Source organism: Hyalella azteca, unplaced genomic scaffold (assembly GCF_000764305.2).
Source record: "Hyalella azteca isolate HAZT.00-mixed unplaced genomic scaffold, Hazt_2.0.2 contig10944, whole genome shotgun sequence".
NCBI classification, from domain to species: domain Eukaryota; kingdom Metazoa; phylum Arthropoda; class Malacostraca; order Amphipoda; family Hyalellidae; genus Hyalella; species Hyalella azteca.
The window spans coordinates 66,898-79,282 of NW_025940961.1; the positions used below are offsets into that span (position 1 = coordinate 66,898).

The 12,385-nt window shown below is 36.5% G+C and overlaps 1 protein-coding gene across 1 annotated transcript in view; it reads left to right on the forward strand.

The window, feature by feature from the left end:
- The first annotated feature begins 402 nt into the window (after nucleotides 1–402).
- LOC108670433 (DE-cadherin) overlaps nucleotides 403–12,385 on the forward strand; it is a 38,383-nt gene continuing 26,400 nt past the window's right edge. Inside the window, exons 1-6 of the mRNA XM_047882638.1 lie at nucleotides 403–594; nucleotides 1,623–1,788; nucleotides 7,504–7,623; nucleotides 8,274–8,359; nucleotides 8,898–9,036; nucleotides 11,163–11,186. Of these exons, the coding sequence (XP_047738594.1) occupies nucleotides 514–594; nucleotides 1,623–1,788; nucleotides 7,504–7,623; nucleotides 8,274–8,359; nucleotides 8,898–9,036; nucleotides 11,163–11,186 (616 nt within the window). The 5' untranslated portion in view covers nucleotides 403–513. The remainder of the gene's footprint in view (nucleotides 595–1,622; nucleotides 1,789–7,503; nucleotides 7,624–8,273; nucleotides 8,360–8,897; nucleotides 9,037–11,162; nucleotides 11,187–12,385) is intronic.

Genomic DNA, 12,385 nt, shown 5'->3' on the forward strand with positions numbered 1-12,385 from the left:
GATTATGCTTTCCATCAACCGCCTGAAACCGTCGATGTTAACTCAGAGATTCGCGATTCTGTTTCTCTGAATTTGAACAATAGAAATGATAAGAACAATGAAGCATGGGGATTGACGAAAAGAAAATCCAAGATATCACGGCTACATTCTTCAGATAAACATGCGCCGGGATCTTCTTCGTTTAAACACAGCGGAGGAAGTAAGCATCCAAGAAAACATTCTACACATCCGGGTAAGCATCATGACCAGAAAAGACAAAGAAACAAACCGCATAATGAAGGAACTGGTCGACACAGGCGACATTATCAAAGAAACAGGCATCACGAGAAGGCAGTATGGAAAAATTTCGACACTGCTCCGTTCCGCCAACCTGACGACTCTACTCGTCCCGAAGCAAGCATATCCAGGAACCAAACTCGGGCGGAGTGGCCGATAGAGCGGTACCACGCCGACGCCCCGAGTGTGTCCAGCGTTCGCGACAGTTCATGGAGCGGGCAGCAGGCGTCAGGCAACATGCACCTCCCGAAATTCCGTCAGAAGAGCTATAAGGCCACAATCGACGAAAATGCGCCAGTATCCTCCTCGGTTATGTCGGTGAGTTCCTGGAATAAGTCAATCTTGTTGTTTGGTTAAATGACGACTATTGCTTCAATGACAACTGCATATGCTTTCAAACCTGGTGGGTCAGAAAAACGGGGCTTCTTATATTTATTGTTGCGGTTTTAATAAATGTTTAACAGCTAACCAAAATAATTTCTTTTAAAGACTTAATATACTACATTAATGGCAAAAATATTCTTTCCAATGGTTCTTGTGAGTTGTTTAATAGGAAATTTCCGTATAAAATTTTGACTTGAATATTTTGAAAGAGGTCATAGTATTTCCATTTAAATTTTGGAAAGTAGAGGAATACAACTCATTTCACTGTAATCGCATGCGCCTAAGGTAAACTTTCTGGTTTCATTTAAAATGAATCTTCGTCTTCAATTCTTTCAAAACTAATACGTATGAGGCAAAAAGAAAGTCGATCGCAAGTCGCTTAATATTCAGTGACTATTCATATGAATGAAAATTCCCTATACGGAATATGGTTGTATTTTCAAAATGTGTTTTGAATGTTTTTCTTCAGATCAAAAAGTTGATTTGAATAAAATATTCAGAAACGTTTTTAATTGAGCATAAACTGTCTCAGTTAGTTTAACGAATTAATTACCTGCAAATCAGTGGATAGTTGTTGATATTTATTTAATATTCTCTATTCGTGGATAGCTAACAGCGCGTCAATAGAGCCATGTGCGAATTTCCGTTATCATCATTGATTAATTGGAAAAATCTAGTCGGTGTGATTGTAGAAATTTTCAATTTTAATGATAATTGATGGGTGAAAGGTAAAAACCCTTTGCTTTAAACTCTGTTAATGACTGTAACTCCAGCTAAAGGCCATTTGAGATGAATGGCATTGACGAAAAATAACGTAAACGCAGACAACATAGAATTTAATGTCACTGGTCGAATTGACGTCGCTGGTTGTATCGATCTGTGGCATAATAATTACATATGCTGGCACAATAATATTATTTCCTGGTAATGTTGTTCCTGCGTACTGATTAGTTTTAGTGCAGGTTTACGCAACGGATGACGACATAGACGAGAACGGCATAGTGGAATACGTGTCGAGCGACTCTCACTTCGGAGTTGACCACAGCGGCCTGGTCTACGTCAAGGAGCCTCTAGATTACGAGAGCTCGGGGGGCAGATACATGTTCTTGATCTATGCCCGCAACCCTGGTGAGCGCACGGTGCTCCATGTCCTCGCTTCTGATTCATTTTCTTAATTGCAATCGTTTTTTGTCTTGATTAAGTCATTAATATTATAATAGACGTGTTAATGTGGAGTAACAGCGTCGAATAAATTTATAAAATACGTGAGGTTCAGTTGACGTTAAATCGTTCCTTGATCAATGATTGTTCTTAGTGTCATCATTCCTGTAAACTTTTAATGTATTGGTTATAAGCTCCCGCAGGAATTCTATTTTTTTTCATCAATATAGGATTAGTGCCTAAATTTATGGTCATCCGATTTTTTCCTATTCATTTTTTCTAAAATAAAATTTAATGCATAACCTTCCGTTCAGTTATGATCTCAATGAGGCGTTAAATCGTGCATTGTAAAAAAAATTTTTGCTCTGAGAACGATTAAGTTATCTAAGCTAAAGCTAGTTACCTCGAAGTTAGTTAGCGATAATAGCTGAGTTAGCTAAAAAATGAGCTAACTTATGGTTGTGTTGTCTATCAAAGGTTAGGCTAGCTTGAAAACAACTAATGATAAGCTTGATAACAATTTTTCGTACATTAGATGCGGTGCATGAATTTAAGATGTCTTCACTCTATTTAACACTGATTCCAGGAGTGATGCAAAGAAAACTATGTACCTCAACATGTTAAATTGTGCATGCTCGCTATTTGAGTGACCATCTATGGGTTTTTATTATAGCTCGACCATGTGCGATGTATTTTAGGATTAGCAATTATAACTTATAGATATCTTTTCTTGCACTCAGTTATTTGTCACCTCTCCGAGGACGATTTGTTTGCAGTTGTGCTTTATCAACACCTCACCAATTAATTGTAATGGTTCATATGATTTTTCTTGAGATATATAATTCCAAGCAATGTCATGAATAATTCTACAATTTGACACAAACCATTCTGGAATAAATTTCATGAGTTTGGCCGTGTGAAGATAAAATTCTCCCAAGTATCGTTTCATTGCACAACCTCTGAGCAAACTACATGAAGACATTGGCGGCTCAAGCCTTGTATTTACGACACCCTGCTTGTGAAGACATGCTGAGGTTGTGATGAAATTACATTTTCGAATCTCAAGCATTCATGTTACTATCACGAATCGCATTCCTCACAATATTATTATTTAAAACTCGTTGTAATTTCACTTGAATTGTTACTTCTTGTGGTTTGTTCGATCCCTATTTTAAATATCCCTCCACGATTAAGTAATTCTTAAAACTGATTATACTTAGCTTAGCTTTTGGTTGTCGCTTCTGTGAGTAATTCGTTATGTAGCGGGAACTGTATTTTGTCACGCATGAAAAAATTTTTGTTTTTAGTTGCTCTTTGTGAGGGAGGATTTCTTCCAGATCCATTTGATTAAACCGAAGAAAAAATTATTATATCTTATGTTTGTTCCGTTTCTTATGTACATATATCGATTGATAGATGTATTGATTTACTATTCAAGTTTAAAATGATAGTTAATATTTTCTAGTCACGAGATAAAATTTCCGTTTTCATTACGATACTTTCTTCTTTTTGTCGAGAGAAATCTCATCCACTCTTTTTACCGAGAGAACATAATTATTACATTGGACTAGTAACAACTTCCAATACCTGATGCGTTGTGATGATTGCGATAATAAAATTTAATTTGTATGTACTTTGCTCGCGGAATAGATATCCTCGTCGCTTCAATGGCTACGTTTTTTAAGCTTTGGGTGTCACCTGATCTCAGTTGGCCTTGATATGGCAACGTAAGATGTGAAACAATTAGATGTGAGCGTATGGAGCTATGAGGTGAACAAATTTACAATGCTGGTCAACCGTATATTTTTATGAGGTTTCTATTAAACAATGATGCCAGTTCCACAATGGAGTACGTCACAAACGTTCGTACCTATATTGTACGTCACATCTGCGAACGTCAATATCTGGCGCAAACAGTTCATGCTTTTCAGTTGAGACGCTCCATGAGATCGGCATCCGTTAATCGTTCGAAACGCAATCATGACGCTTGATTGTCTGAGGCTGCGCTCAATTGCGCTCGATCTTCTAGGAATGTACCGATTCGTTCTTGTTGTAAATAACCGTTTCGTAGGTAGAACAGAGATGCACACAATTGAGGGCTAACATCTGATGTGATTTTATCCTTTTTTCGTTTGCCTGTTTTACTTCCTTCGGTTCATAAACTTCCTATATTTTAAATGTGCTTTATCCCAATTAAAAGTAACTATGGTACTGATTTACTTATTTTAACTCTTTTATTGTGACTGTGTCGTGTACTCCTGAGAATCCAGTGATTTTTTGTAGAAACTATTTCCTTGGTGTAAACACTAATTATATATTATTGTCTAATATTCCTAGGTGATTTTATTTAATTGTGTTCGTGTGGTGTTACTCCTAAGCTTCGCGAAGTAATGTTATCTGCTGTCATTCCTTCATCTTAGAAGTTTTCATCTCACAGGGTGGATAAATCGGGCCCTGATGCTTCACTCAAGGCAGGGTGGTCACCCTCTTAGGAGTCAAGCCATGCGTATGTCTTTTGGTTGTCCTCAGACCCGCAGTGTGTTGACGTCACCAACTGTACAGTTTACGAAGAAAACTTTGGTGAATGGAAAAATGAAACCCAAAATAGACTTGTCCTGTAATTTTTTGGCTTAACACCGACACTTAGCAATGTCACTCATCAATGAGTCTTAAAGAGTTCCTGTAAGTCCTATCTTTTACCAGTCGCCAGACTACAATGAAGCAATCGGGCGTGTGTCTGTTATCGCTCAAATTGAAACGTTTGCTTGTCCCAATGTCTGTAAGTGGGTTGCACGTTAGTGGATCGTATGCATATCGAGCATAGATATGAGTACATTTGGTGACTCGTCAACGCACTGCGGGAACTTGACCATGGCGTCCGGATAATTTATATTATCAACAAGCTCTTCCGCACTCTGCTTGTTCTCACCACGACTGAGCCGGGCTATCTTTTGTGCTCGTGATAATCGTAGCAAAATTTAATCCGTTAATGCATCCCAGCATTACGTCATTACAAGACTACTGTTAGTGTATCTCTACTGTGGTGGGGAATGTAGTGTACGGTAGACTTGACTTTGCTTTCTGTCGTCTTTTGTGTAAGAAATCAACGCAGAGCTAGCGCGTATGGGACTTGACTGGCAGCTCATAAAATGCAAAATTTTATCTAATTTTGGCACATATTTTGATAGTACAGGAATTTTTTTTGTCAATGTGATTTCAAACATTGGAATTCTGCTTATCGCAAGTGCTGATTAATTGTGTGTAACAATAGGCTATATGTAGGCTCTTCGCCTAAGGGCTGTTAACAGACGGCTTAAGATTGGGTAGAGAAGCGCTTGTTTTCCGTATGCCTCCTGAGAACAAACACATCGCGATATAAAACTCGATCGATGTTTTGTGGAGGTTTAGACTTCCTGGTTGCTCAAGCTATGGTTGTAGTTTGTGTATATTCTTTAAAGTGTTTACGTTTGTTATGTATTTTGAAGAGCTTAGTACACTTGATTTGCTGGCTGATCCAAGTTTAAACGAATTATATTATCGGTAGTTAATTCAAATTTCATAGTCAGTATTTCATTCTAAAACCGATGAAATTAGGCCTTCCGTAATAATTAACTGAAAATTGCACTAATAGTCTCAAACAAAGACTTCATTATCCCTTTAAATGATTCTTCATGTCTTTCAAACATCTCAAATAAGCCAATTTCATAGAATTTATTTTAATATAATTTCAAAACTAAAAATAACTGGATTTTAAAAATAAATAAAACTAGAATTTAGAAGAATCTAGTGCGATTTTATGGCCCGACATCGATTTAATCAATCAAATCGACCAAGGCTAACTCGCGTATTTTTGATGAGCGCTTGACTCAGATGCTTCGTGTTGTCCATCACTTTGAGTACTCAGGCTCTGCGAAGAAGTTTTCTTGAAAGCTTTGAATTATTTTTACGGGTTCACGTTCGATTTAAGATCAGCTTTACTGTGCTTCACTTTTGTTCTCATTGATGAAAGAGAAGTGAATGAGGTCCCCAACCCTTCTTTTTCGATCGACGCATCCTTCGATGCTCTACCGAATTTTATTGATTTTACATTGTTTGTGTCATCTCCGGAGTTGAACTTGTGTACATATTGTGTATTCTTTGTAAAAAATTTTGTGTGAAAAATTATTGGTGTAATTTGAAGTTTTTTAATCATATGGACTAGAAGATTTTCCCGGGTTTGTTAATTTATAAATTTTATTGACAAATTAAAGCTGACAAAAACTTTGGTAAATCTCCTTCCATGCAAAAATTATGTTTATTATGCTCCTCAATACCCTTTCATCTTACTTGTCTCAACTCCTACAATTCACATTTCAGTATTATTCCTACAGTCAAACCGTACTTTTGTTCGTTATATCTCGTCCTCCGTTGCATGTACCTTACCGCTTGCTGTACCTAAGACTGGCCTTTGATTTTGAGCATCCTTAATCCTGCTTTTTGCATGTCACTCCTTAATTAGCGTGGTGATTTAAATATTATTGATGCCACTTCTTGTGAGTGTTGCAGATGTGAGGGCATATAAGCTTGACGAAATTGCGAATTTATACACGTATTATTTCTATGCTTTCTTTTTTCGGGCAATGCTGTATTTAAAGTATTTAAATATACATGCGTTTCTTGCTTTTTACATGTTTTTGATGCAGAAGTGAAAGTGTATTTACAGTATATAGATTCAATAATTGTGGGAAAACTGCACGTTGATTTGAACTAATTAATTTTAGTATTAAAGGTCCCTAGAGCATGGTATATCGATTATTGAAATTTTTTATCGACTCCTGATTCCGCTAATTTTCACTGCTCTTTATGCTTTAAACTATTTGATTAGTTATAATATCCTAATCGCAAACTTTTCCTTACCTCATACGGTTTCAGCTTGACGCACGAGATCTTAATCAATGTTACGTCATCTCCTGCTAAATGTTCCCTTTGTGTGCTTGTGTGTCGTAGGCCCGTATTATACAAGTGTATTATTTACATGTGTTATGTGAGAAAGATTACATTTCATGAAAATGAATGAGCTAAAATAAAATTTGTTCCAATCAATGCTTTTTTCTAAGTTTTCATGTTTTCTTACAACGAGAAAGACCAATGTTATAATTGAATTAAAAAAAAGGCTTCCGCGTTTTTCTAAACTAATTGCGTAAGCTCAGTCATTCTTAGACCTGATTTAAATAAATTCCTAGTAATTATTTTATTTTTCCTGCCTATATTTATTCTTTATTCAGCCTCTCTCGTTCCCCTTGCCTTGACAGATTAATTAAATCTCTCCCGCTTTTTAGCATTCGTGCTCGCTCCCCATCCTGTCTGCCCTTCAATTTTTTTAAGTAACGGAATTGCACGGAGAGTGGCGAAGCCTCGTTAAAAATCAGTCAATTTAAATGGCGTCCATTTTTTTATTGTAATGTTTCCTTCAAATTAAATTTTTTATATGCCTTAAAAATTTTTGATTCTGTTTAACAATTTCGCTCCTCTGCTGTATATTTCTCCTCTCCATACCCAAAATTCAAATGATGTTTTGGTATTTCATGCTTTACAATCTTTTTAACATTGAACATTTACGCAACCTTTTCGAACAAGATGTTGACTTGCCGTCACCTTACCTTAATTTTTGAACATGCACATAAAACAATTTACCTTGCCCAGGCACCGCCATGCCCATGTGGGCACAAGTGCCCGTCTCTGTGGTCATCCGAGACACGCGGGAGGCGCCTGAGTTCGACTCGCCAAGCTACAACTTCGCCATATCGGAGTTCTCGCTGCAAGGTAGGGAATGCGGGACGTACAGTGCCGTGAACACCAGGTACATTTGTTGAAGAGTGGGGAGTGGGTTGCCATCTCGGCAGTAGATAATTAATTGTGGCTGACGAGACTAAAACTAAATAAAATAAAACTCGTCAGCCGCTAAAATTGCGGCTGACGAGACTAAAACTATCGGGACTACAAATTTCCGTTTATTCTGTAAATCTGACGTGAACACCAGGTTCATTCCTGACAGTGTGGGTAGTGGGTTGTCTGCTCGCCAAAAAATAACGAATTCTTGTTATTATTGTCACAGATTTCCTAGATAATTTTCTATAGGTGATTATGTTTTTTTTTGTTTATAAATAATATAGTCGAGTATTATTTTAAAAAATCCGCTTTTTGTAGAAGTTACATTAAAAATTAACTTCAGTTAAACATACTGCATTAAATTTAGATCAAATGTTCTAATTCACGGCATCACGTTTTGCATTTTCATATCGCGATGTTCACAGATTAGCTTATTTTATTTCAAATCATATGAATATTACACACAACATCTAAATTTCGAATAGGATCAGGGTTTCAAAAGAGTCGCAATAATAGTTAAAGGAAGATCAGGATATTTACTGTGATTACTTGCCTATGAAGAATGGAACATTTCTTCTGTGCAGGCGAATACGTTGGCCGGGTCATTGCTTGGGATCCTGAGCGGTCGCTCGTTACCTACAGCCTCGCCATGGTGTCTCCTCCCAACCACGTGAGTGTGTTGCAAGCGCTGTGTGTCTGTAAAAACTTTTTTTTTTTTTGTCTAGATCCTGCTAGGTATCTATGAAATATATTGTTCTTATTGTTGTGAAATAGAAACATTGTGCTGTCTATCTTACTAATATGACAGTTTTAGGAGCCCCGATGAAAAGAATGGAACACATGCCTAAACATTCGACAATTTACTACGAAAGTGTTTTAATATGTTCCTCATTTTAAAAATTAAGTAGTATGTTTTGAAGCATCCTTCATTATTATGGGAGCATCGAAACTGATATGGCACGTATTAAAATCCTAGGGAATAAAGACGCGACATTAAAATTAAAGATATGCTGATATTTTAAAGAGAGAGAGAGCCTCACCACCGAACAGTTCGTGGTGGAGGCAGCGTCTGGCACCATCTCTGTAGGAGAGAGCCTCATTACCTTCTACTTAATGAAATATATGCATAGTTTAAATTAAGAGAGCCTCATTACCTTCCACTCAATGAAACATGCGCATAGTCTAAAGAGAGCCTCACCACCGAACAGTTCGTGGTGGACGCAGCGTCTGGCATCATCTCTGTTGGCGAGCGCGGTGGCAGCGACAAGTTCAGCTACACGTTCCAGGCCGTCGCCACGGACGAGGAGGGCGCGTCTTCTACCGTCCCTGTCAGCGTTAAGATCATCGGTGAGTAACTCAATTACTTTGCTGCATAAATTCGTCTAATTAATTAACTTGCGAAAAATCATCATGAACAAAAAAATTACACCATATTGACTACTTGTTTCCGTTACATGTTGAATGTATAAGTGAACTTTTCGATTAATTTTATCTGTCGACTCTTCTACCTTGAATTTTGCGAAAACGGTTTATTATTTATTATTATGTTTTTAGACAAATTTAACAGAAAATTCTGTCATCAAAAAGTAAATGTTCTTACTGCCGTAGTCTTCAACGGTAACCACTTTTTTCTAAGCACTCTAGCTCATCACAAAATGTTTGAACTGTTTTTAAAAGTTCGTGCTTTGTGTGTTGTGATTTTTTTTGCTTTCTCGTTGTGTTATCAGTGAGTGCTATGTGAGTACCATTATGACTCAAAGCTTATCCGTGCATCTCCTTTTTCCTCCGATTTATTTATCTACAATCAGCACTTCACTGAATAGTTGTAGAGGAACATCACAAACGAATGATTATTTCCTGCAAAAGAGAGGGGTGACAACATAGCTTGCAATGCAATGGTTCTCGTCAGCTTGAAATTCATGCTGCAAATTAAGTTTCTAAATTATTCACTACGAGCGTTTGGCTTGCATATTTTTTAGACTATAAAATAAATTTTCTGGTTGAGATAACTTTTTCGAAAACTTAATTCTTTTGCTATCGGCCAGTCATTTCCTGAGTATCATTCTCTTTGATGAAGAATCGCCGCATTACTAGTGTTCCTCAACTAATTTATACTATTCTGAACATTGGGAATAATGTGTAAATATAATTTTTCATTATTCATTCGTTCAAGATTTTTACTGTAAATATTAATAGCATCCAAACCATCATTGCATGTCATCGCTACAGCGATTATAAATAATCTTCCTTATTTAAATCTCAAGAAGGACACAATTTCGTACAGGTCTAATCGTTGTTAGGAACCGCAACAAAGGGAGCCGCAAGTTTACTGAAACACTATTCACGAGTTTGGATCCGTTTTAATGTAGAGATTTGTCACTCTATAATAGGTTTTCCTCTATTTGGGTGTTAATTCATATAATAATATATTATTATTATATATATAATAATATGATATAATATATAATAATATCATATAATATCTTACAGAATAATAATATACCGAAGATCATTTTTGTTTTTCTTCTCTGTCATAGCTTTCTGTATTTTTCACGTATCACAAAAAACTATCGAGTCAAAGAATTTCCGTTTGTTGTAGTCATTTATGATATATTCCACGTGTAAATATCGTTTCCGAATCAACTTCAACCTCTGGACAATTTTTAGCAAATCAACTTCAACCTCTGGACAATTATGCACCTGGTTCAGGCCGCGACCATTCCCGGTTCACCATTTATCTAACACTTGGAATTATCACTAAACTCGTGTCTCAGAGTGCCCATCTTATTTCTTTGCGTGAAAAGCTCTAAATTTAGCACGTTTGCCTTTCATTTCAAGCATCCGATGACTACATGCCATACCTTGGTAAGTTACACACGCGTATTTCTTAAAGGCAGTTCGGAAGGCTTCGATGATTAAAATTAATCATTTATTTTTGTAAGCATGAATTTCATACAAACTTTATTTGTTCGCTAATGATGTCCGATATCGAAAGTCTTTTTACATCTGCGATGAACTTTTTGGTCTGTTATATTAAAATTTTTATCGTGTATAAATAATTAATCTCAATTAAAGTTCAAAATGGCCATCCTGTGGACTTTAATAAATAAAACTTTTCATCACACAGCGATTAGGAAAAGGATTCTCGTTTGTATGCATGCGCCATCCTTCATCATCGTGCGCCATCCTTCAAGGAATTCCTTCATCAGATACAATAAAAAGAGTTTTAATAATAACAGGAGAAATTTTTAGCTTCAGCATGTCTTCGTTACTGATTTTTATTATTTTTTTAATAACATTTTATCATCATATTTGAGATGATTGTGCTTCTTGAGTTAGTGTGGCTTTTTTTATTGTTTGAATAATTAATATATTTACTCGTTGAGTTAGTCACTAAAATACTTGAATATTCATCCAGAAACGAACTTAGATGTTTTCTTTTTCTCTCGCTGACGTGATTGGCGCTCTAATAGCGTACCGGATCTCTAGCACGGCAGGTGTGTAAATAGACGCTATATTTGCTTGCCATAACTGATAACTTACACTCGTAGCTCGCGTGTAAAATAGACGCTATATTTGCTTGCATAACTTACACTCGTAGCTCGCGTGTAAGGCGCGCCACCTTCTCACTCTGTCGTAACAGATCCACTGCATGAAATTATTTTGCCCTGGACACATGTTGAACAATTTTTATAATTTAAATCAGACTTTCTCTGACTAAAATATTTTTTCGTATTTTCGGCCAAGTGTACGATTTTTCATTTATTTTTAAAAAGTATATTTTGATCTCAATTTTGTCTGATCTACTGTAGCAATCAATTCTAATTTTTTAGAATTCCTTGATAAGTATATCTTTTATTTCTGTCCCGTATTTTCAATTCAATCCCGTCCAATTTGCTTTCATTATGACATGACACTTTTAAACGATACCATGTGTCGCAAGAATATCTCTGAGTACCTTTTTACTGTTTTAATTTTTTTTATTAGGTCATATCAGAACTGCTTCAACTCACAAAGTTTCAATCATAATCACTATTTTAATATGTGACAGGCGTTTAATTTTAAAAGGTTTAGCACATTCGAAAGTTCAGCTTAACGTTCATTGTAAAATCGTATCATGTGTCTTTGTACTACAAACCTAATAAGTTTTTCGTTGCATCGCTTTTCATGTGAAGAAGAATACTGGAATAACCACGGTGAGTCTGGGTGCCTCGCAGTGCGCCCCCTCTCACATCCTTTGTAAATTTGTGCTATACTTCTGCACACAGTGGCAACAATTATTCTACTAGACTCTGAAATAATGTGTGCATGCGATTAGAAAAAAGAGTTACGATTCAAATTAATTTCGACCTCGCGTTTGACTGAATTCAACTGATAAATTGCACACACATATGCTTCTATTCATAATATAGCCCAGATTTATTTTGAGATAGTTAAACTCGAATGCTTAGCGAAATAAATTCAGTAATTTTTTATTTAAATATGTCGTAGTTCTAGTAACCAGCATTACTGAAGCACGGAAGTTTCATCTTTGCTGCATTCGAACTTTGCATTCACCAGCGACTTAATCTCTGTTACCGAGATACACTCAAACAACACGCAATAGGATACGTGGCGGTGGTGTATGCATGACACGCAGTAGGATGCGTGGTGGTGTATGCATGACACGCAGTAGGATGCGTGGCGGTGGTGTATG